General features: G+C 43.0%; 8 protein-coding genes across 8 annotated transcripts; 5 read left to right on the top strand and 3 right to left on the bottom strand.

The window, feature by feature from the left end:
* Window positions 1-890: 890 nt before the first annotated feature.
* On the top strand, window positions 891-1,730 carry EAF02_007009 (uncharacterized protein; the record flags this gene model as incomplete). The annotated part of the gene is made up of 1 exon (XM_038903057.1): window positions 891-1,730. One exon carries the CDS (start codon window positions 891-893, stop codon window positions 1,728-1,730), a length of 840 nt encoding a protein of 279 aa, XP_038757378.1.
* A 1,798-nt stretch (window positions 1,731-3,528) lies between these two features.
* Window positions 3,529-4,463, bottom strand: EAF02_007008 (uncharacterized protein; the record flags this gene model as incomplete). Its single annotated transcript, XM_038903056.1, has 4 exons — window positions 3,529-3,567; window positions 3,839-3,930; window positions 3,996-4,066; window positions 4,450-4,463. The coding sequence occupies 4 exons, from the start codon at window positions 4,461-4,463 to the stop codon at window positions 3,529-3,531; spliced, it is 216 nt and encodes a 71-aa protein (XP_038757377.1).
* Window positions 4,464-5,097: 634 nt separating this feature from the next.
* Window positions 5,098-8,611, bottom strand: EAF02_007007 (uncharacterized protein). Its single transcript, XM_038903055.1, has 4 exons — window positions 7,211-8,611; window positions 6,443-7,162; window positions 6,282-6,393; window positions 5,098-6,233 (listed from the first exon to the last, which is right to left on the bottom strand). The coding sequence occupies exons 1-4, from the start codon at window positions 7,961-7,963 to the stop codon at window positions 5,959-5,961; spliced, it is 1,860 nt and encodes a 619-aa protein (XP_038757376.1). The 5' UTR covers window positions 7,964-8,611; the 3' UTR covers window positions 5,098-5,958.
* Window positions 8,612-10,165: 1,554 nt separating this feature from the next.
* Window positions 10,166-11,269, top strand: EAF02_007006 (uncharacterized protein; the record flags this gene model as incomplete). The annotated part of the gene is made up of 1 exon (XM_038903054.1): window positions 10,166-11,269. The coding sequence occupies one exon, from the start codon at window positions 10,166-10,168 to the stop codon at window positions 11,267-11,269; it is 1,104 nt and encodes a 367-aa protein (XP_038757375.1).
* Window positions 11,270-11,560: 291 nt separating this feature from the next.
* On the bottom strand, window positions 11,561-12,214 carry EAF02_007005 (uncharacterized protein; the record flags this gene model as incomplete). The annotated part of the gene is made up of 3 exons (XM_038903053.1): window positions 11,561-11,727; window positions 11,818-11,916; window positions 12,163-12,214. 3 exons carry the CDS (start codon window positions 12,212-12,214, stop codon window positions 11,561-11,563), a joined length of 318 nt encoding a protein of 105 aa, XP_038757374.1.
* Window positions 12,215-13,255: 1,041 nt separating this feature from the next.
* EAF02_007004 (uncharacterized protein) lies at window positions 13,256-15,015 on the top strand (the record flags this gene model as incomplete). The annotated part of the gene is made up of 2 exons (XM_038903052.1): window positions 13,256-13,285; window positions 13,879-15,015. The coding sequence occupies 2 exons, from the start codon at window positions 13,256-13,258 to the stop codon at window positions 15,013-15,015; spliced, it is 1,167 nt and encodes a 388-aa protein (XP_038757373.1).
* A 1,176-nt stretch (window positions 15,016-16,191) lies between these two features.
* Window positions 16,192-18,196, top strand: EAF02_007003 (uncharacterized protein). Its single transcript, XM_038903051.1, has 6 exons — window positions 16,192-16,313; window positions 16,370-16,396; window positions 16,547-16,682; window positions 16,795-16,848; window positions 16,930-17,188; window positions 17,261-18,196. Exons 2-6 carry the CDS (start codon window positions 16,376-16,378, stop codon window positions 17,397-17,399), a joined length of 609 nt encoding a protein of 202 aa, XP_038757372.1. The 5' UTR covers window positions 16,192-16,313; window positions 16,370-16,375; the 3' UTR covers window positions 17,400-18,196.
* Window positions 18,197-19,030: 834 nt separating this feature from the next.
* EAF02_007002 (uncharacterized protein) lies at window positions 19,031-20,785 on the top strand (the record flags this gene model as incomplete). Its single annotated transcript, XM_038903050.1, has 1 exon — window positions 19,031-20,785. One exon carries the CDS (start codon window positions 19,031-19,033, stop codon window positions 20,783-20,785), a length of 1,755 nt encoding a protein of 584 aa, XP_038757371.1.
* Between the last annotated feature and the right edge of the window lie 156 nt (window positions 20,786-20,941).

Here is a 20,941-nt window from a genome sequence, read left to right as displayed (position 1 = left end):
TTCTATATACATCGGCTCGTAGTAAACTCCTTTCTGGTAAAAAAACCTTCCAAGCCTCTCGCAGCTTTCAAAAATAGACATCTCATTAAAGTATCATTCTTTTCCAATCCTGATGATCATAAAACCCACGTGTAGTAATCTAACATAGATGCTAATATACTAGAAAGCGAAAAAAAACTAGATCACCCTAAAAGATTTCTCATACCCTAATAGAATCTGATATGTGTCAATGACGAAATAGTGTACTTGAGTAGATAATAGCGTTGGACTAGACCAGGTACTAAAAGTGAAAAGCTTGAACCCACACTAGGAATTTTTGTCGTTGAGTAGTCTTAGTCTTGTTCTGAATTGTGTATATAAGAGCGGACTGCTTTCCCATATTTCTTGTTCTGCAATTGTTCATTATTCGATTCTACTTCATACAATCTACTTTCCGATATCTTATCTTACATGTGATAACTATACATTCGACGAATTACCAGTATCTTACCTCTGATATATTCATCTCATTTGATACATTCTGGCATCTTCAGTCATCTTCAGCATCATACTCCCAATATCCTATATCTTATATCATCATACTAAACAAATACGTTCACATCAAACCTCAAATCACAGCCTCCTATCCCCACAACGAAACATGACCGATCCAACAAAACCGTCAGAAACCATGGCGACCCACCCCCCCCTTTTACAACCAAAGGCCGAATCCTCATTCCATCGCTTCAAGGACGTCCCCTACACAATCCGAGCCAAAATCTGGGAATACAGCTTACCCGAACCACGCATCATCCACATGTCATCAATGAGCACACGGGCACAAATCCATCGATTTCTCAACCGCCCCGAGACGTGGGGACAGTCCAGTTTGCAATTCTGTTTCTACGAAAATGGGAGTGACCTCTACCGAGGAGACGAGACCCAGCCCGAGAAATCCCCCCCTCCGATCTGCCTGTCGGGAATCTCGTGAAATCTGGCTGCAAAACTACATCATATCCGAGATTCAATTATCGCATGAATGGGAAGTCAAATTGGGTGTGAAGCCGCACGCGTTTGGGAACTGCAGAAATACACAGTGTGTAAGGCTCAAGGCTCGTTACCCGGTTCGATCCCATATGATACCACACGAACACAAATATTATTTGAATTCGGATGGGAGATTATTCTACGTTGTTGTTCGTGGTTTCATCGACATGGGTCGCGATACTTTGATTATGGATCCCGTACTTTTTTCCTTGGTCAATGGCGATTTGGGATTGGGACCTCAACATCTCAAGCTAAGGTCCATAGCATATACTTCCAGCATCGAGTATCGTCCATTGTGGAAGCCACCGGGAAATAATGGAAGATATGAGGTAGTTGAAGGCATTCGACTCTTGATCTCTGATAGAGGTAGTGGCTATCATGTAGCAGATCCCGATATCAACGAGACTTTCGTCGACTTACAAGCCGGCAATGCAAGGAATGCTCTTGTGCGTATTGGGGAACCGGAAGATCTCCCTGCAGATAAGGAGAAGAATATTGCAAGCAAAGATATGTGGAACTTCATTACCCAGTGCTGCCCACAGATTTCCAGTATCCAATATATCCTTCTTGGTGAAACAAACACTGCAATCGTCAATTGGGGCGATCCTGGCAATCCACCTGGGCGAAAGGTGGATGGGAAATACACGGCATCATCTCTTGCCACTCTATCCTTCTGTCCGGGAGATTATCATGAGCCCAATTAATGCACCAAGATACAATTGGATTTGGGGGAGGGGGACCAATTTCGGATTGCCCATCGTTGGAATCCAGTCTCATTTTAACAATAGATTGAACCACGGGGTGCAACTAGAAAAGGATTTTCAAGATTACATAAAGGAACATGAGAATTCTGGCAACAGACACTTCTGGCATGGATTAAAATTTCAAGTATGTGCTTTAGGGGATGCTGTGAGGCTAAATGTCTCCGCAATTACCCGAGGCCAAGGCGGCACACAAGTATTGATGGGTGAAGATTTTTTCGACGTGGAATCCGAACGGTGAAATACCATTTGAGTTTACCAGTGGAAAAGTCTCACCATCTTCTTCGTCTTCGTCTCTACCTTCATATCCAGAAGAACGCGGGTCTGGAAACTCTATTTCCCAAAACAAGGGACAAAAAGTCAAAGTCCCAATGAGAGAAGATGAGAGATGCTTTCTTCATCTAGAAAAGGGTGCTTATCTCCACTGGGATCCCAGGGGAGCACCCATTCAAGTCACTCGAAATGTTTATGCCGGCGTTCAAGCCCTTTTTGAAAGGGCCTGGCAGGATCATCTTGACTATGAAACCAATCGTAGAAATGAAGCCTATCTTGAATGTGGATGCCATCTTGGACAACGATCCTTTTTTGTACATGGATTGGATTTTGAAGAATAATTCAGCTTTGGTAGTCAGTCTTAGAAATGAAGACCTGGATATATGAGTTGAGTGCTTCCACGTTTAGAAGGTCTTAGAGCCTGTACTATTAAAGTCCATTGACCACACGTACACATACAATGAAGATATTTGAATGTCACAACGGAATTTTGGACTTTGGTCGACTTTAGTCATCTGTTTGGCGTTTGTGAAATGGAAAGTCTGAGAGAAGGGCAAACGGGTGTTTAAAGGAGGGGTTTGGTGGGTGAATGTTCTGAGACTGAAAATCAAGACCGCAGGTTCACTTGAACTCTCCAACATTCGAAATCTAGTCTTAGTTCTAGCGGTATATACCTGTAGAGCAACGTTTTTGATAGGTCATTTGTAAAATAGATGATTTTTAGATTGTCTGCGGGTATACACAATCTTTGTGCAATCTGTTCATAAAATGCTAGCTGCCCTCTCTGCCACAGTGCCACAAGTATTTGGGTATATTTCATCACTGTAGACCTTGAATTCAACAATTGCTTTTGCCATAATGATCTATTTGTAGACCTCGAGTAGAAGTTTGCATGTGATTTTCGGGAATGATGAGATTGATTTTGTAGCAACATGAATCAATTGATATCCTTATACTATGTAAGAGAGGAATGAGTTATGGGCCAGCGAAAGAAGATAAAACAAGAAAAAAAAGTTCTTTGTAAATTAGTTTTCCTTCAAACTTAAGAAAAGAAATTTAAAAAAAAATTGAGAATGTAAATTAAAAAAATAACCTCAATATTCAATGAGTTAATGAGTTAAACCTGCGTGTTTCAAACCACAATATCCACTTGGATATCGTGGTTGATAGAATTGACAGACAGAAATTGACAGACAAAAATTGACAGACAAAAATCAACAAGCAATTTGAAAAACAATTGATTTATAGCCCCATATCTAATAATGAACTTCCAATCCCCAAGATATCAACTCCAGGTATAGCGCCACAACTCGGATCGTTCATTCTTGCCACCCACCATCTTTCCCTTCTATAACCAGAGACTCAACTCATGTCTCAGCTCAATCCTACACTAGCTCTTCAATACATCAGCGCCACCGTTCATTGAAGCTCTCTTCAACCCCGTGAACTCTCGATCTAGGCCATAACGTTAATGCTTAACGACTTCCTTATGATACGACGCTTTTGCCTGGAACCCCAAGACTTGTCAGCTTATGTACTTCAACCATTCGCTTTCTTTCATCCCTCTTCTCTCCTCTCCGGTCTCCCTCAATTTCGGAGCCCAAACTCCCTTTTTTCCTCGCCCTCACTCTCATTGCCCCTACCCTTACCCATCCACTCATCCACACCACCACTGACCACAACATTCCCTCACCAAACACCTCATCAACTCTCCAAACACCACAACTCCATCTTCAACATCCCACAAGCACTCGAGAAAAAGAAAAGGGTATCCATACATCATGACCATGTTTCTCAATCTTATCACCCACCGCCTTCACAGCCGCATGCACACGAGTACTAATGGGCATATTGCGATCTTTCGCTATACCTGCCACGCAAACCTATTAGCCTGGTAATTCTACTCCTAATGTCAAGAATGAAGATAGAACTCACTCTTATTAATCTCCTTACTACTCTCCTTCCCCCCAGCCTTCGTCTTCTCCGCAACATAATTCGAGGCATTTCTAAACAGAGCAAGCACACCGAATCAGTATATTCTCAACCTTTCAACCTTTGCAGCTTTCCCATCCAGATCTCTACTACTACAACAACAACAATCCATCCCATTCCATTCCACGAAAGAATCCCCAGATCAACTTCTAAGCAAGATGAAATCTCGCAACAAGCAACTCGCAACAAAGAAATAACAAATTCATCTAGATCCCCATTCCCATCCCGAATTCCTGATCTCAAATCTCAAACAAACTTTCCCCCTCCCCCTCCCTCTCCCCCTCATCCCCTCATTCCAAACATCAGCAGCACCGCAATCCCACCTCCTCAAAATCCCAGCCCCTCAAACTCTCAAAACTCACAAAACCAAAACCACAAACCAAAAAGAGAGACGAACTTAATAGAATGCATATTTGTATATGTATGTATGTATGTATGTATGTATGTATGTATGTATGTGTATACGATTCTGTATACCAGAAATCAATTCCTTCTGATCTTGCTCACTCCGAGTTTCCAGTTTCGGGTTTCCAGTTCAGGATAGATAAATGGACGAAAAAACAAGTAAATCCAATCCGATTCTGATTCCGATTCCAATTCCGATTCCAATTCCAATTCTGATTCTGATTCTGATATGTATGTATGTATATTCGTTCTGGATCCAGGTAGGTTCCTAAGATATGTATGTAGGTAGGTAGGTATATTATGTATGTATGTATGTAAGTCTTACATCCATCCAGAAAGAGAGAAAGAAAGAAAGAGATACTCAAGTCCTTATATACCACCCACCTTCCCACCTCCCCATCCCCATTCCCCAAACTCTAACCCTCTTTCCCAGAATCACAACCCCTCAATCCCAAACCCCCAATCACAACCCCCAATCCCAAAATCCAGACCACAAGACCACAACACCACACACAAATGACGTACCCCCCTGACAACCAGTCCAGTCCAGTCACCCCATCTCTATTTCAAGATTTCTCAAACAAAAGGATAAAAGAAAAAGAAAATGAAAAAGATGAATAAAAAGATGAATAAACAATTACCTACCTATCACATTATATCATATCAATAAATCACATTATATCCTATCAAATCATCACATCCATCACATCCATCACATTGAAGTGAATGAAAACGAACAGAACAGAACTGAGTCAATAGCATAGCATAACATAGCATAACATCATGTTCTACTTCTACCCTACCGTATTACTATCCATCCATCTATCCATCCATCCATCCATTAATTAGACAGACAAGACAGACAGCGAGGAAATTCAGTCTCACCACTCATCGGATCAGTACGTCTTTTATCTAGACACAGGTATCCCAGTCAATACCATCATCTACAATACTAGCGAATCTCGAGGTAAGCCACCCGCGAAACGATTGATTGATTGATTGATATAATAGAACTGTACCTCCACCCATACCCTCATATAAAGCCCATTCCAATCCATTCCATTCCATTCCATCCACCCAATCAATCATTCCATATCGCACTCACTTTAGCAAAAAAACAAAAAGCCTCTACCAAATCCACGATTCATCATCACCCAAAGCGCCAAGAAATGTGCATATACAAATACTACGCCTTTACAATCCCATCGCCCGCTCGCTAGTTGAAAAGATATCTATGTACCATGAAGACAACCTCCATGTATTCATTCATTCATTCCCGTCCAAAACCTGACTGATATGCGAAAGACGATTCGTAATGAATTGGGTATGTACGTCCATTAATTATTCCTTGCCCACTCCTTAACTCCATTTCCCAATGATTGGATATATCGATGCACGTTCTCTGACTTCTATTTAGAGTGTATCGTATGTCTAATATCCTTAAAGTGATAGCTTATGAAGTGCTATAAGATACTGGGTTGCGCGGTAAATCGAATGAGTATCAAGGAAATACTGCATCCAACACCTCGTCGTCATCACCGTCATTTTCATCGGGATTTAATGCAGTAGCATTCATCATCCCAGACATTATCTGGTCATCTTGAGCCCCCAGAGGCTGTTGTGAATTCGTAACCCCTTCAATAGAAAGGGCTCCTTCGTCTTCAGGAGCTACCTGATCCGACTCCATGGTTAAATTTTGAGTTAAAAAATTGCGTAGACCATTTACACCAGGTCCGGAAAAGACACAAAATACATTGCGTTGATGATCGGTAAATTCTAAATGATGTCAACACATGGAAGGAAAGCATAAAGTGAAGAACTTACCCGCGGGAGCCTCTCTACAAAACTGTTCGAGATCTCTTCGAAGAAAAGCGTGAACACCAGTCAAACTCAGATGTGTTAATTTCGAACAATTTCTAAGTAGTAATATGATACTCTGTAATTTTGTTAGCGAAATTCCTCATGCACAATTGTCTTCCACTTACTTGGAGTGTTAAATTAGCACAATAGCTAAGATGTACTCTTTCGAGACAACTCCCATTATAGGCTGGTTCATCGATATGATGTCCTCGGTGAGCTAATTGTCGTTGTTTTTGTGCGACGGCTAATGCTATAACACTTTCATCGGTGATATTTACACACTTGACCAACCCAATACGCCTTAGTTTAGGAAGAGTAGCTAGTTTTGTGACGGATAAATCTGTGAGGTGAACACAACAACCTAGATCGATATAACGAATCCGATTGCATGCTTGAACAAGTTTAATGACAGCAGCATCAGTAATTTGTCCACAATGTCCAAGATGAAGGTAGTGAAGATTTTTTCCCAGCCTGCTAATGGAATGGACGGCATGGTCCGTCAAGAGCCTACATTTTGCGAAGACTAAATTCCTCAATCTTGGAGCAACAGCTATAATCTTCTCAACAGCAGCATCTGTGAGTCGGTGACAACTTGTAAGATCCAAGATTCGTAAATGATCATATATCGCTTTATGAGGTAGGTTAAGGAATGCCGAATCGGTAATCAATTCACAATTTGCCAATCGAAGTTCCCGGAGAGCATTTCCATGTGTGATGAGATTAGTTACTGGGTCGTTTCCAATATTCTTACATTGGTGGAGATCGATTTCGAGGATGTTACGGCAATTTTGAGCAAATGCCATGATAGCCCTGTCGTCCAGTTGCTCACACTCATTCAATTTGAGCTACAAGTTAAGTCAGTATAAATCTTGAATCAATTTCAGCTAACTTACCCGTTTGAGGTGATGACAACTCTCCGCCACTTTCACCATCGATTCAGAAGTAATTCCAACACACTGCGATATGTTTAGACCTTGTAATCGACGGCAATGCTCCGCCAAAGTGAACATGGAAGTGTCGGTAATTTGTTTCACTCCAGAAATATCCAGAGCAAGTAAGTGACTGTTATCGGTAATCAATTCGGTCAAACCACTATCTGAGATACCCTCGCAGTTGGTCAATGTTAATCTTTCCACCTTTGTGCATACGGAAAGAGGACGAACAGTCCCGTCACTGACGCGATCTGCCAAAACTGCCAAATTTAATCTTTTGATGAAATCTCGATATGCGAAATAGGGATTTTCCAAGGTGAGCGTATTGCAGATATGCCCGAGTTTCGGAAATGTTGAACATGCCGGTCGATGCCATAATAAATCCACACTGTTCCTAGCCCATTTCTTACATACTCGCATGCAAGATAGAATATCGTTTGGATGAGTGAGTTTTGAGAATATGTTGATGAGAACTTCGGCGGGCAGTCTATTGGATGCGGATATACATGTCTCTGTAACAGCCATATCTTGAAAAGTTGGTACGCCGATTGAGGATTGTGAATCGTTGTTTCCAGCGAAGAAATCGGATTCTTCATAATCGGCACGCGCGGGGGAATTACTCGTAGATGAATGCGAATCATCACCTATATCAGGAGTCGCACGAGATGGAAAACCGGAGTTGAGGAGAGGCATCCTCGTAGGTCGAGCCTTCATCGTGATGAATGAAGGGAGATGATGTCGTCGAAGTATCTGACTGAAGTGGGAGGCAGTGATGGAGCAATCGCCGGGATGCTTTTCTAGATTTGGCGCTACGTTTGGAGGCAGTTGATAAACCGATATCGAGACCAATGTCGTGCAAAGGGGTGAAATGAGGAGGTTGCTGACAATTGTGGGTTGCTCAGCCTCGTCGATATCATGGAAGATTTTCCCAGGGTTTTGGGTATGTAAGGGAGGATAAAAAATGTCGCGAAATTCGTAAATTTCTGGGAATATTTATGGATGACGAAGAAGTCTGAAAGGTATTTGGTTGAGGAGGTTTTAATTTAATTATCAGTTTTGTTTGCTTCCAGGGAAATTGAGCGATGGGAACAAGCAATATTTGATCGTGCTGTGTTCTTCTCTTCTTATTTAATGTTTTCAATTTTGGAGGCTTTGGCTTGGACTTTGCATTTGGCTTTTGGTTGCAGGAGAAGTTCCGTTTTGGATTTTGTGCTTTGCTTTACAGGGTAAATGTGTGTTTGGAGGGTTTGGTGGGATAGTGGTTTGAGGTAAGAAGAAGCTTGATAAGGGAGAGAGTGATGGATCAAATGTGTGTGTTGATACCGTCCTTAGTCAGCAATCCCCTCGATATATAATATACGATAAATCTTTGGCTGGCGAACGACAACATGCACAGTTCAACATTCTTCGATTTGTCTATTCCATCTATTAAAACGATTCATTCAAGATCCTAATCTTTCTTTCACCTAAAAAGAAACCTGATACCTCAACAATTACAAATTGATTCAATTAGACCATCATCAAATCATCTACATTCAAACTCCTTGAAGTGATGAAAACTATTCAAGGTGCATATCATCCTATCAAAAACATATAAAATGCTATTTATAGACTTGAATGTGAATGACATCTAGAACGATTAGAACTTTAATTCGTCAAACTTTTATTGATCGAATATTGTGATTTCTATTTATCCAAATAGTCTGCCTCCACGGCAGTGGCCCCCGGAGGGCTAGCGGAGCGTCATTTATGTATCTACGAAGTATATAGCAGATAGTATTGAGAGGACTCAATCCTCAAGCAATAGTATAGTTCCTATGTAGATAGTGTCTGGACTAGCGGAGCGTCATCTATGTATCTATTACTAGTCAAAAACATAGTATCACCATACAAAGTAAGTAACATCTAACATTATCACCCACCATCTTCTCCATCCATCTTCCACATCCACAACCATAAGGAAATCTACTCTTACCTCTCTCTTATATGCATACCTAGCATAACCTCTAGTAATACTAGTAAGATCATTCATTATCAAATAATATAATTGCACCGAATATCTCTACTTTCGAATTCAAGAACCTATGAGAGGTTTTTAGATATAGACTAGGTAGCTGGAGTTGATATCTATTTTATACTCGACTATCATATCGCATTATTCGGGTAATATGATTTAAGTATTGTTGGGCAGGGGGGTAGGTAGATAGGTAGTCTAGAATATACTTTGTGTGTATGGAAGTCTAGTGACTTGTTGTTGTTGTTGATGATGATGATGATGATGATGATGATGGTATCAGAAGGAAGGATATCTATCTGTCTGTCTGTCTACCTAGTATCTAATAGTACCTACCTAAAGATTTATTAAAATCTAAAACAATATATATATCTATATAAGCAGGTATTGAAAAGAAGTAGATACTTTTATATAAACTGATAGAGAGGTAGTATCAAATCACAATCAAACCCCTCCACAGAAAAATAACATACTTACAGAATCAATTTCACCCTATCCTATTTATACCCAGACATCTATTCCAATATCTACAATATAGATAGAAAATCATAAACATCATCTGTAATCTACCGGTAGAAGCAAATAATAATATAAATCCTTAATACATGTACTGCACGATACAAACCAATTAAATCATATTAGAAAAAATAAAATTTAGCTTTTAGCTTTTCCCCAGATTCCACTAAAAAGCTTCTCAATACGCGAGGGTGCGTGCAAGCTCCATCCATCCCTCCATCCATCTATCCATTATCAAATCAGCTCATATTTCAAACCACTCACCCCTCACCCACCCACCTCAATTTCTCTTCTTAGGGGTCTACACAAAATCTAACTCACCCAACATAACACAATACAACACAACGCACATCCACACCCAACCCAGCAGCACCCAAACCACCAAAATGTCCTTCCTCCCCCTCACATCCCGCACGCTGCGCACCCTCCCCAAACGACCATGCCTCTCTCCCCTCCGCACACCCACCCGCAGCATAACCAGCAAATCCCCCTCAACCCCCCAGCTCGATCCGATTTCGCTCCACCGACTCGAAGCGACCCGTCGCGCCTACTACAAACGCCGCATCTCATATTCCGCCTCCGGCTTCCTCGTCGGCATGGTCTGCATCTGGGTAACCGCAACCTCCATCGAGATACCTCCACCTTCCAAACTCGACAGTTCTCGTTCTAGCAACTCCCTCTCCCCCTCCACTCCCGTCACCATTCTCCCTCCCTCTCCCAAACCCGCCCCCGAAGACGAAGAGCTCATCCCCACCGGCACCAGCAGCACCCCCCCCTTCCCCAAAACCCTCCACTTCACCCCTTCCCCCTCCACGCACGCCCCCGAACCCTACCAACTCCTCGGCCTCGGCATCCGCACCGTCTCCTTCCTCCACATCCAAGTCTACGTCCTCGGTCTGTACATCTCCCCCTCCTCTATCCCCATTCTGCAAACCTCTCTGCTCCAGCTCGCCGCCCCCAACGGCGCCTCCACCCTCGTCGCCAACGAAAAAGATGCCCTGAAAGCAATGCTGCTCGACCCCGCCCGCAGTGAAGAAATCTGGTCGGCCATTCTCAAACACCCGGAAATAAAATCCATCGTCCGCATTGTCCCCACGAGAAATACGGATTTCCATCATCTGCGCGACGCGTGGGTGCGGAGTCTTACGGCGCGCGCACAGAAAAATAGAGAGGAGTTTGGGGATGAAGCCTTTGGGAAGGCGGTGGGAGAATTCAAGGCGTTGTTTAATCGGGGGAGTGTACCCAAGGGACGGGAACTTTTGTTGAGTCGCGATGAGAGTGGGAAGTTGGGGGTGTGGTATGAGGATGGGGTGAGTGGGAGTCAGCGGTTGGGAGAGGTGAGGGATGAGAGGATCAGTAGGGGCATTTGGTTGGGGTATCTGGCGGGTGCGAATGTGAGTAGTGAGGAGGCGAGGAGGAGTGTGGTGGAGGGGGTTATGAGGTTGGTGGAACGTCCAGTTGGGAGTGTCGAGGGGATGGTGAGGGTATAGATTGGAGCTTGTTTATGTATGTATGTTTGTCTGTATGAGTATTGTTATGATATGATATGAAATGGGAGGTCTGGCATGGTAGAGCACAGTATTACTTAGCATGGCATATCACCAAACACGAGTAAATAAATCAATATTTATGTATCATATTCATCGATTCATTCCTGCACTCTCAGCAAACGAGCTATTCTATGCGCTTCCCATAATCATGCAATTCATCCACTTCATCCACTTCAAGCACTCCACTTTCTTTCCCCTCTGATCCATCAACACAATCTCTTCAAGAAACCTCTAAGCCGCGATAGCATTCAATTCCTTCAACTGACTTTCCAAATCCTTCTTATCCTTCGCCTGCAAATCCGAGTTTCCACCAACATGTTTTTGTCCGATGAAGATATTAGGGACGGAGCTTTGGCCAGTCTTTTCGACAAGGTAGGATTGGATAGCTGATCCGTCGTCTAGGGGGAGAGTTAGTTGAAGATATCTTAAGAGAAGAAGGAGAGGAGGGGAGGGGCATTGAGGAAGAAGAGGAAACGGGTCAAACATACCAACTTGATCAAGCTCGATAGCGTAAAAATTTGCCTTCAAATCGGTCAAGAGCTTCTTGGCGGCTTTGCAGTGTGGACAGTAGGATTTGCTGAAGACGGCTGGTTATAGACTGGTTAGTTGTTTGTTTCGAGTGTGATATTCTCATTGTCTTCTCTTCTCTTCTCTTGATTTCTCATTGTAGCATTCCATACTCCTCTCTTCGAGTAATCTCTAAGCTCAGAGATTACTCGAGGAGCAGACAAGTTTCGTATCCAGAGAGTACATCGCGTAGCAGCATAGCTGAGTATCTCCCCAGCACCACAAGAAGAAAGAGAGAGCGAGAGAGAAAAAAAATCACAACATACCAACAGCGTTACCATCAATAATGCCCTCGGCTTTGGTTTGAGCAGCAGACATTCTGGCGGCGGTAATGGGAGTGGTGGTGAAGAAACGACGGAAGATATTAATGATGGGCGAATGGTATGAGACCGGTTTATACCTAGGTCTGGCAGGTGAGGTGGGCGGGGTGGTTTATATGTAAATGTCGAATGTGGATGGGGATGGGGAGTTCCGGAAGGAGTACTAGTAGATATCTGTGATTTGTGTGATTTGTGTAGGGAGAAGTGGATGGTGGGAAGGAGGGGTTGATTTTGATTTGGTGTGGTTTGATTGATTAGCAATTGGGTGAGGGGCGGAGAGGTTCTAGAAATGGAGAGGATTGTGTAATCATTCATTTACGAAATTACGAACCTGCGAATGAGCTTACCTGGGCGTGATTGCAGATTTGATTGGGATATTGCGTCACTGGACAGGCATGGAAAGGGAAGGCATGGGACTCTGTAGATCAGCTGGGAGCTGTGGGATGGATTTTCGAAAGGAGTTGTGGACTTTGGTTAGACGGAGTACCAGGACAGAGTCATTGAATGGTTTGAATTCTTTGCTGACAAATGTATTCATGTGTGTACGGAGTAGAGTAGAGTACTACTCGTAGGTATGCAGCTATTATTGTTATATTTCTTTCTATTGAATAGGTATACCTAAAGCTTTATGAGTGGCTCGAGGATAGTAGTAGTATTGTACTCTGAGAGTGTTGTGATATAAGAATCATAAAGATCTTTCCTTGGTCGATGAATTAGTAACAATGCTTTGATTCATTGGAATGATGGACAAAGAATTGACATAGAATTGACATTGGATACCTATCATCAAGGTAGAATGGAATCATGCAAGAGTGAGGCAAAGCATCCCTTGGTGGTACTCGTACTTGTCTTGTAATTGATCTGCTAAGAAAAACATGTGTTGGCATCCCCGTGGACAGCCCTGTGATCTATTTGATATGGATGGATGGCTAGAAGAAGCGATGTTGAGGTTATTGGGTACTATCAAGTAAGCAAGTAGAGTAAGAGATGGATGCTTCGTATGTCTGAATGTGTCTTATTTATTGTAAAATACTCCATCATGCTGGGTAGAAGAAAGGATATATATACAGTCAGTACTTTACAGACAGCCGGTGCGGTACGGTTCAATACGGTACAGTAGAAGGAAAACTAGAGAAGCGGCCGGCAATTGATGAATGGACAGATGTCATCTCGCTCTAGTACAGGATTGATATCGTCTGAACCCTTTCTAGACCCCATCCATCATACATTCGGCCGCCTTATAATACTTTTTGATATTCACCCTGACCTCTATCGAGATCGGTAATTATACACAATAATATCTCATCCTCACTCACTCTAACTGTGACTCTAACTTTGACTCTCACTCTCACTCTCACTCTCACTCGCTTGATCATCCTCACCGCCATCAAATTCTTAATTAGAATCAATCCTCATCAATCAAAACTTCTGCGCATGAAAAAGACAAAAGACAAAAGACAACATTAAATCCATTACTCTCCAAATTGTTCCATCTTTCCATCAGCTTCGAGACCCCGTCATCGAAAGCCTTAACATACGAGTCAATCACCCCACCTTAAACCCTACATCCCACATATATCGAAGGCCTTGTCATATCACATTCACAAGTTTTCTCAAGGAAAAAGTCCCCTCCACAGGACTAAAGACAGAAAATCAGCCAAGGTGGCTTCCCGCGTTTTGGACTCGCAAGGTGGCACCCTGTCTTCTGCCATTCAACGTCTTCCTGATTCTCTTCAAACCTATCTTGACACGACCGTTCAACATCTTCAATCCGCCTATTCGCAAATACCTGAACCCGCTCAAGCGTACATCGAACAAGCGGCAAAATATACACATATCGATCAGGTTCCGCCTACAGCATTAGCGGGTAGCGCCTTTGTTTTACTTGCAGCTGCTGTGAGCATGAGTCGTTGGGGAAATAGTTGGTTCAGTGGTGGTGCCAGTCGTTTGAGTCCCTTTTCGAGTCGAGGTAATCCACCGCAGGTACAAGATGAGGATTATGAATATATAACTGGTGAGGATTTGGAGCAACCAAGAAGAATCTATGATCCACATTTGAGACCACCTCATTCTGCACAAGAGGAAGATGATGTGCTATTGGTGAAGAACAAGGGGATTACATATCCGGTCAAATTCCCAGCTTACAGTATTGGGGATGGAAAGTTAGAAGTCAGTGATGTAAGAAAAAGAGCTGCCGCCTTGATGGAAGTTTCAAATTGGAGGAAGTTGAAATTGGTTTACAAGGGACAACAATTAAAGGATGATCATGCCCTTGTTCGAAGTTATGGAATAAGAAATGAGTCGGAGATTCTTTGCATTGTCGGGGACGCAGCAACTGGAAGTGAAGATTCGGGAGATGAAAGCGAAGAAGTAGAAGGGACCGCCGCCAAGCTCAGGAAACGAATTCGCAAATCGAAGAATAAGAAGGGAAAGAAGAAGAGCAATAATAATCTCAAAACACCTCAAATGGAATCATCTGCGACTTCCAGAACAGCTTCACCAATCCCTCCTCCAACACCCAAAACACCAATCGAGAAATTAAACGCTATTTCAGATACCTTCCACAATGACATCTTACCGTTAGCAGAAGCATTTATTGCGAGTCCGCCAGAAGACCAAAAGAAGAAGGATTTCGAACATAAGAAGTTGAGTGAGACTATTATGGGACAAGTACTATTGAAGTTGGATGCGGTTGAGACGGAGGGTGACCAGACAGCGAGGGAAACTAGGAAAGCTCTTGTGAGAGAGGTTCAAGATGTTCTTAATGAACTTGATTCAAAGGTTCCAGGTGCAGAATAGGGGGGTTTTATTTCGGCTACATCAGTTTTATTTGGGAGTAGAAGTGAATCAATCACCAAGTTCCGACTCCGGATTACTTCTGCATTGAGGAATGCATCTATCTTTTGTTGCATTTACAAAATTTGTTCAATTGGGATGCTATGCATATACTGGGTATGATTGGGCTTCTCCACTTCTAGGGAGGAATGGTATATTGCAATATTTGCAATTTGGCATGGCGTACTGCATAGATGGGATATGTGTTAATAAGTTGATGATAGGAAAGGAGGGGTTCGAATTGAAGTGCAGGGGTGAGCGTCATTGACACATGGGAAAGATGCGAGAGGGTTGATCATTCTGTTTGCATCGAGGAGCATCAATATGAGCATGATATGACTTGTGGTTTGATATTCTGGAAATGCATGTATATGCTATTTGGCCAGAGTGTTTATATTAAAGATTACAGGAATTGAATGTATGTCAAGACTAAAGTGTATAACCCATTTTGCCTCCTGCTACATGTGATATCATAATTGTGACCATAACTCAAAGGGCTTTGACACTTTTATTCGGAGTATTTTATTGCATTCTACTCTACAACCGCCTGATACATCGAGAAGTCTACGTACCGTTTCTAGGTAGTATCTTGATGAATTTCACAACTCCGCAGCCGTGTTGAATATTCGACTTTGTGTTGTCCTGGACATTCGAGTATGGATGTCCGAGTATTGGATAAGTCCCAAGCACCCAGTTGATAATAATTGTCCGAATCATTCCAATTATCAGGTGCTGAAATGGTTGACTGCCTCGCGCACTGTATTGCAACCATCACTTGCCGGGTGATATCAAGTCACCTTGAGTCATAAACATCACTTTGATTTGAAATATTAGATAACAATCATTGGTATCTGCTCAGTTCATGCGATCAAAATTGCTGCCTTATTATCTGCCATCAGGTTGGCGAGGCTTGCTTGAAGTGAAAATTCGATCAACGTAAAAATGGCAAGGCTGCAATTGCACACATGGTTAACTTCAATTTTCTCAACAATACTGGACATGATCAAAGTGAGTTCAACATGAAATTAAATAAACATTGCCATTGAAGAGAAAATTATTGATTCATCATCGCCATCATTTTGCCTCACTCAATAAATAATTCTTTTCAATTTTCCATCAAATTGGGGTTGTTAGCCCTGGGACTCGGCTAATATTTTTAGCGCGAAAACCGGTGTCAATTTGGAGAATCCATCAACCGTAAAGGAATTTGAAGACAACGACCAACCGACAAACCACGACACCGCCCTCATTAAATAACGAAGGTAGAGCAATTTGAATTTCTGTACGCCTTTCGATTTCATTCTGACAATTTATCCAGGACACGATGTCGACCTTCGAGCCAGTCGTAAGTGCTCAATTCCATACATATCCATGGCAACCAAAGCCACATTCAATATCTTGCGACAACAATCATGGGAAATGGTTTTGGGGGAACTCAGCAGTGTGGACGAATACGAATAGGAACGAATTGCTGATGTTGGATTTCTTATAATAGATCACGATCGATGCCAAGGGTCACCTTCTTGGTCGACTTGCAAGCACTGTTGCAAAGCAGTTGCTCAACGGCCAGAAGATCGTCGTTGTACGATGTGAGGCCTTGAACATCTCTGGAGAGTTCTTCCGTGCGAAGCGTACGTTTTCACCTTTATCTGAAATTGCGATGGGATTGGAGATGATGGATTTGATGTCGCGTCTGGGTGGAATATATGAAATGATGGAAGACTGATTCAATTTCGATAATAGTCAAGTACCACGCCTACCTCCGAAAGATGACCAGATACAACCCAACCCGTGGAGGTAAGATATCATAATCCGCCAATTGCGATTCTGCGATTCGCACTCGATACAAGGAAATTTTCCTGACTTTTTCACGAATAGGTCCTTTCCATTTCCGTGCCCCATCCAGAATCTTCTACAAGACCGTCCGTGGTATGATTCCTCACAAGACCGCCCGTGGTGCCGCCGCCATGGAGAGACTTAAGGTTTTCGAGGGTGTCCCACAACCATACGACAAAGTCAAGCGCGTTGTCGTTCCCCAAGCTTTGAGAGTGTTGAGATTGAAGCCTGGACGCAAATACTGCACTGTCGGTAGATTGAGCCACGAGGTCGGATGGAAATACCAAGATGTTGTCGCTAGGTTAGTAAATTCTTTGGGATTGGGTTGAATTCCGGAAGTTCCCGAGATGGTTACTAATACGAATGATTACAGACTTGAGGAGAGAAGAAAGGTTAAGAGCGCAGCATACTACGAGCGCAAGAAGGCAGCACGCAAGCAGCTTTCAGAAGCCCAGAAGTCTGCTAAGATCGACGATAAGACCAAGACTGAGTTGGCTGCTCTCGGCTATTAAATATCCTGGACCTTATTTGATGTGATTTTGCGCTGCTGGGTGGATGGATTGGGTTGTTTAACGGTTTCTTCTTTTCAACAATAACAACGTCAATGCTTTGTTCTACCATTCATTGGAAGATCTCAAGGCCTGGTATTCATTTACCATTTACACAATATTGGGAAATGCTGTAATGGCAAAAGGAGTCTGATGCAGCAAGGAACTCTGATGTGTAATGCTTCGGCTTGCATGCAGTTCATAGCAAAATGAAAAGCCCAAGGCATGAATCAAGAATGAATACATTGCGTTTGGTCTTGTGGAAATGGAAGTGGAATTGTGAAAAATAATATTGAAATCCATTTTAGTTACAGTTTATGAATGAGCATCGGTTTGGTACAAGTTACTTTAAATTCTTTGTGAATTCAAAGAGCAGTTTTGTTGGAGAGAGTACGGTGGATCTTATGAAACTTGAGCTTATAAGATCATCATGATATGATGTAATTTGTTGGCTACCTTTAACAGCTCAACTGATATACCCATAGGTAGAACCAAAGATTTCTAGATTCCCAAACTTTCAAGGATCTGATCGTCCACCATTATTATTTTGTTGAAGTGCTTTGCATTTACCCCTTATCACCACCTCCCAACTTCCCATTTTGCATTCTCATGTTCTGTTGAAGCACCTTTCGGTTATTGTAAACCCTCCTTTCCGTCTTCACGGATTACCCAGGTAGGAATATATGATTACGATGCACATGATTATGATGTTCAATTGGGATCTTCATGGAATTCTTCGTAAATCAAGCAAGACAGATGCACGATGAAGTCGATGAAATAGAACAGTGACAAGAGTACCCGCTCCGGAACTCCGAAGCCGATGCCGAGCGGGGCGGAATTTATTCCTTTGCAAAGGGTTGAACATTGCCGCGGGTGAAGGGAGTGTGGATTATTGGAGATGATTGGTTGGATTTGTGTGGTTGGATGGATTGGATGGGTTGGATTGGAGAGGGGATGGTGGGGTAATTGGATTTTGTGGAATGCACTTGTAAGTTACTCCACATTATTGCGGCGGGAGGAGGGGCCTCTAGTTCTGGCTGGTAAAGTATAAATGTTTTTATTATCCTAGATGGATAGATGGATGTTGGAGGAGGTAAGATTACATACCTATGTATCAGGATACTTATTATTAACTCCTTTGTTTACTTATTGATCGGGTCTTTGGGTGAAGAGATTTAGTTGGGTCTGAGTGGATTTTAATTCGAATTGAACTGATTTGAACTGATTTGATTGATGAATTGGTCGATTGGGATTGTTTTTTCAGAGTTATATTTACGACATTCGAGGAAGATATTAGAGTTATATCGATTGGTCGATTGATATACATTCACCAGATCCGGTAAGGTTAGGGAAGACAATACGAGCTTAAACGAAGGGTTTGAGACAACGGATCGGATCGTTAAGAGAAATTACGAAGACGGGGGAACTAGGCTGAAGAGGTGTAGTACAGACTCGAGGACGCAGTCAGAGATAGAGAGGCAAAGAGAGTAATTATAAAAGCTCTCGAGAGACGTCGAGTCGATAAAATCATTCAGGACACCGAGACTTGGCTAGCGGACTGTTCCAAATCATTCATATCAAATTAGGATTCCAAAATGTCAGGTCCTGCTTCTAGGCTTCAGAGTCTGGTTAATCATTTATTACCTTCTTCTGGATCAAACACATCTTCAACAACGCTGCCGGCTCCAAAACATCACATCCATACCCTTTCACCTACATTTTTTCTTCCCCGCGCAGCAGCGATTGAACCCGATGCTCCAGCTATCCATCATGTTACTGCGAATGGACAAACGATCACACGATCTTATCAGGAATTTGCAGATCGCTCTCGCGGTTTAGCATATTATCTCAAAAACCATAAATTTGCTCGGATAGGAATACTATGTCCGAACACGCCTGCTTTTCTCGAGAGTATTTTTGGTGTCGCGGCGGCCGGGGGAATACATGTGGGAGTTAATTATCGGTTGAAGGAGGAGGATATTATTTATATTTTTGAGTTTGCGGAGGTGGATTGTATTATTGTGGATAGAGAATTTGTGGGGTTGTTGGAAGGATATAGGGGGAGGAATCGAGGGGTGAAAATTATTGTGGATGAGGATACGGATAGAGATGAGGGGGAATTCGATCATGCGGTTTTGGAGGGCTTGAAATATGATGTGGAGAATGGGGGGAAAGGTTGGAATGGATTGCATGCGCAGGCTGATGATGAGGATGGTACGATTGCGATTCCATTTACGAGTGGAACGACGGCGAAACCTAAGGGGGTGATTTATACTCATCGGGGTGCATATCTTGCGGCTATGGGAAATGTGGTGGAATCGGGGTTGAATTTTCATAAAGGAAGATGTGGTTATCTCTGGACACTTCCCATGTTCCATGCTGTGGGATGGACTTTTCCTTGGGCTGTAACAGCAGTTAGGGGTACTCACTTCTGTCTTCGCAAAATCGATTATCCTCTGATATGGAACTTACTGAAATCTCAACCCATCACCCATTTTAACGCCGCACCTACCGTAAATACTCTACTTTGCGCCTCGAAAGAAGCAGCCCAACTCCCAAATCCAGTCCGCGTCACCGTCGCCGCATCACCACCTACAGCTCATCTTTTCGAAACAATGACAAATCTCAATCTCATTCCAGTCCATGTATATGGGATGACGGAAACCTATGGTCCCATCACAAAGGGTTACCACATGCCTGTTTGGGAAGACATCTCACTGAAAGAAAAATATAACCGCATGGCGCGACAAGGACATGGATTCCTCACGTCTCTCAATCTCCGCATTATTAAACCCGATCAACCGGATGATAGACTTATAGATGTCGCGCGCGACGGGAAAGAAATTGGAGAAATCATCTTCCTGGGGAATATATGTGCAAAGGGATATTATAACGATGAAGAAGCGACGAGAAAGCTCTTTGCGGGTGGTGCACTGCATAGTGGAGATTTGGCCGTGTGGCATGAGGATGGGAGTGCGCAGATTCTGGATCGCGCGAAGGATATTATTATTAGTGGGGGGGAGAATATAAGTAGTGTGGCGTTGGAGGCGATGTTGGTGCAGCATGAGGGGGTGTTGGAGGCGGGGGTGGTGGCGGTGCAGGATGAGAAGTGGGGGGAGTGTCCGGTGGCTTTTGTTACTGTTAGGGAGGGGGGTGGAGCGGGAGAAGGAGGGAAGGGGGGCTTGAAAGGTGAGGATGTGGTGAGGTGGGCAAAGGAGGAGAGTAGTATTAGTAGGTTTATGGTGCCGAAGGAAGTAGTTGTGGTAAAGGAATTGCCGAAGACGAGTACGGGGAAGGTGAAGAAGAATGTTTTGAGGGAGTGGGCGAGGGGGAATTGGGAGGAGAAATAGGGGGGTGGATGGGTTGGGAGGAGAGGAGAGGAGAGATGGAATGGAATGGAATGGAATGGAATGGATGAGAGCGGGATCGAGCTAGAACGTTGTTGTATACTATACTGTGAAGTTAATGGAAATAATTCGGTATATTTGATTTGATGTGATGTGTAT

This window comes from Botrytis sinoallii (genome assembly GCF_014898435.1).
Source record: "Botrytis sinoallii strain Bc 23 chromosome Unknown BSIN_011, whole genome shotgun sequence".
Lineage (NCBI taxonomy): Eukaryota > Fungi > Ascomycota > Leotiomycetes > Helotiales > Sclerotiniaceae > Botrytis > Botrytis sinoallii.
Note: the sequence above shows the minus strand (reverse complement) of the source record. Positions and strands in the feature narration are given on the sequence as shown.

Bases quoted from the DNA above. Each gene is read 5' to 3' on its own strand.
- EAF02_007007 (XM_038903055.1), bottom strand. From the start codon at position 7,963: ATGAAGGCTCGACCTACGAGGATGCCTCTCCTCAACTCCGGTTTTCCA. The intron at 7,163-7,210 runs GTAAGTTAGCTG...CTTAACTTGTAG, and splicing joins GTTGTCATCACCTCAAACGG to CTCAAATTGAATGAGTGTGA. The intron at 6,394-6,442 runs GTAAGTGGAAGA...ACAAAATTACAG, and splicing joins GTGCTAATTTAACACTCCAA to AGTATCATATTACTACTTAG.
- EAF02_007003 (XM_038903051.1), top strand. From the start codon at position 16,376: ATGTCGACCTTCGAGCCAGTC. The intron at 16,683-16,794 runs GTACGTTTTCAC...TTTCGATAATAG, and splicing joins AGAGTTCTTCCGTGCGAAGC to TCAAGTACCACGCCTACCTC. The intron at 16,849-16,929 runs GTAAGATATCAT...TTTCACGAATAG, and splicing joins ATACAACCCAACCCGTGGAG to GTCCTTTCCATTTCCGTGCC.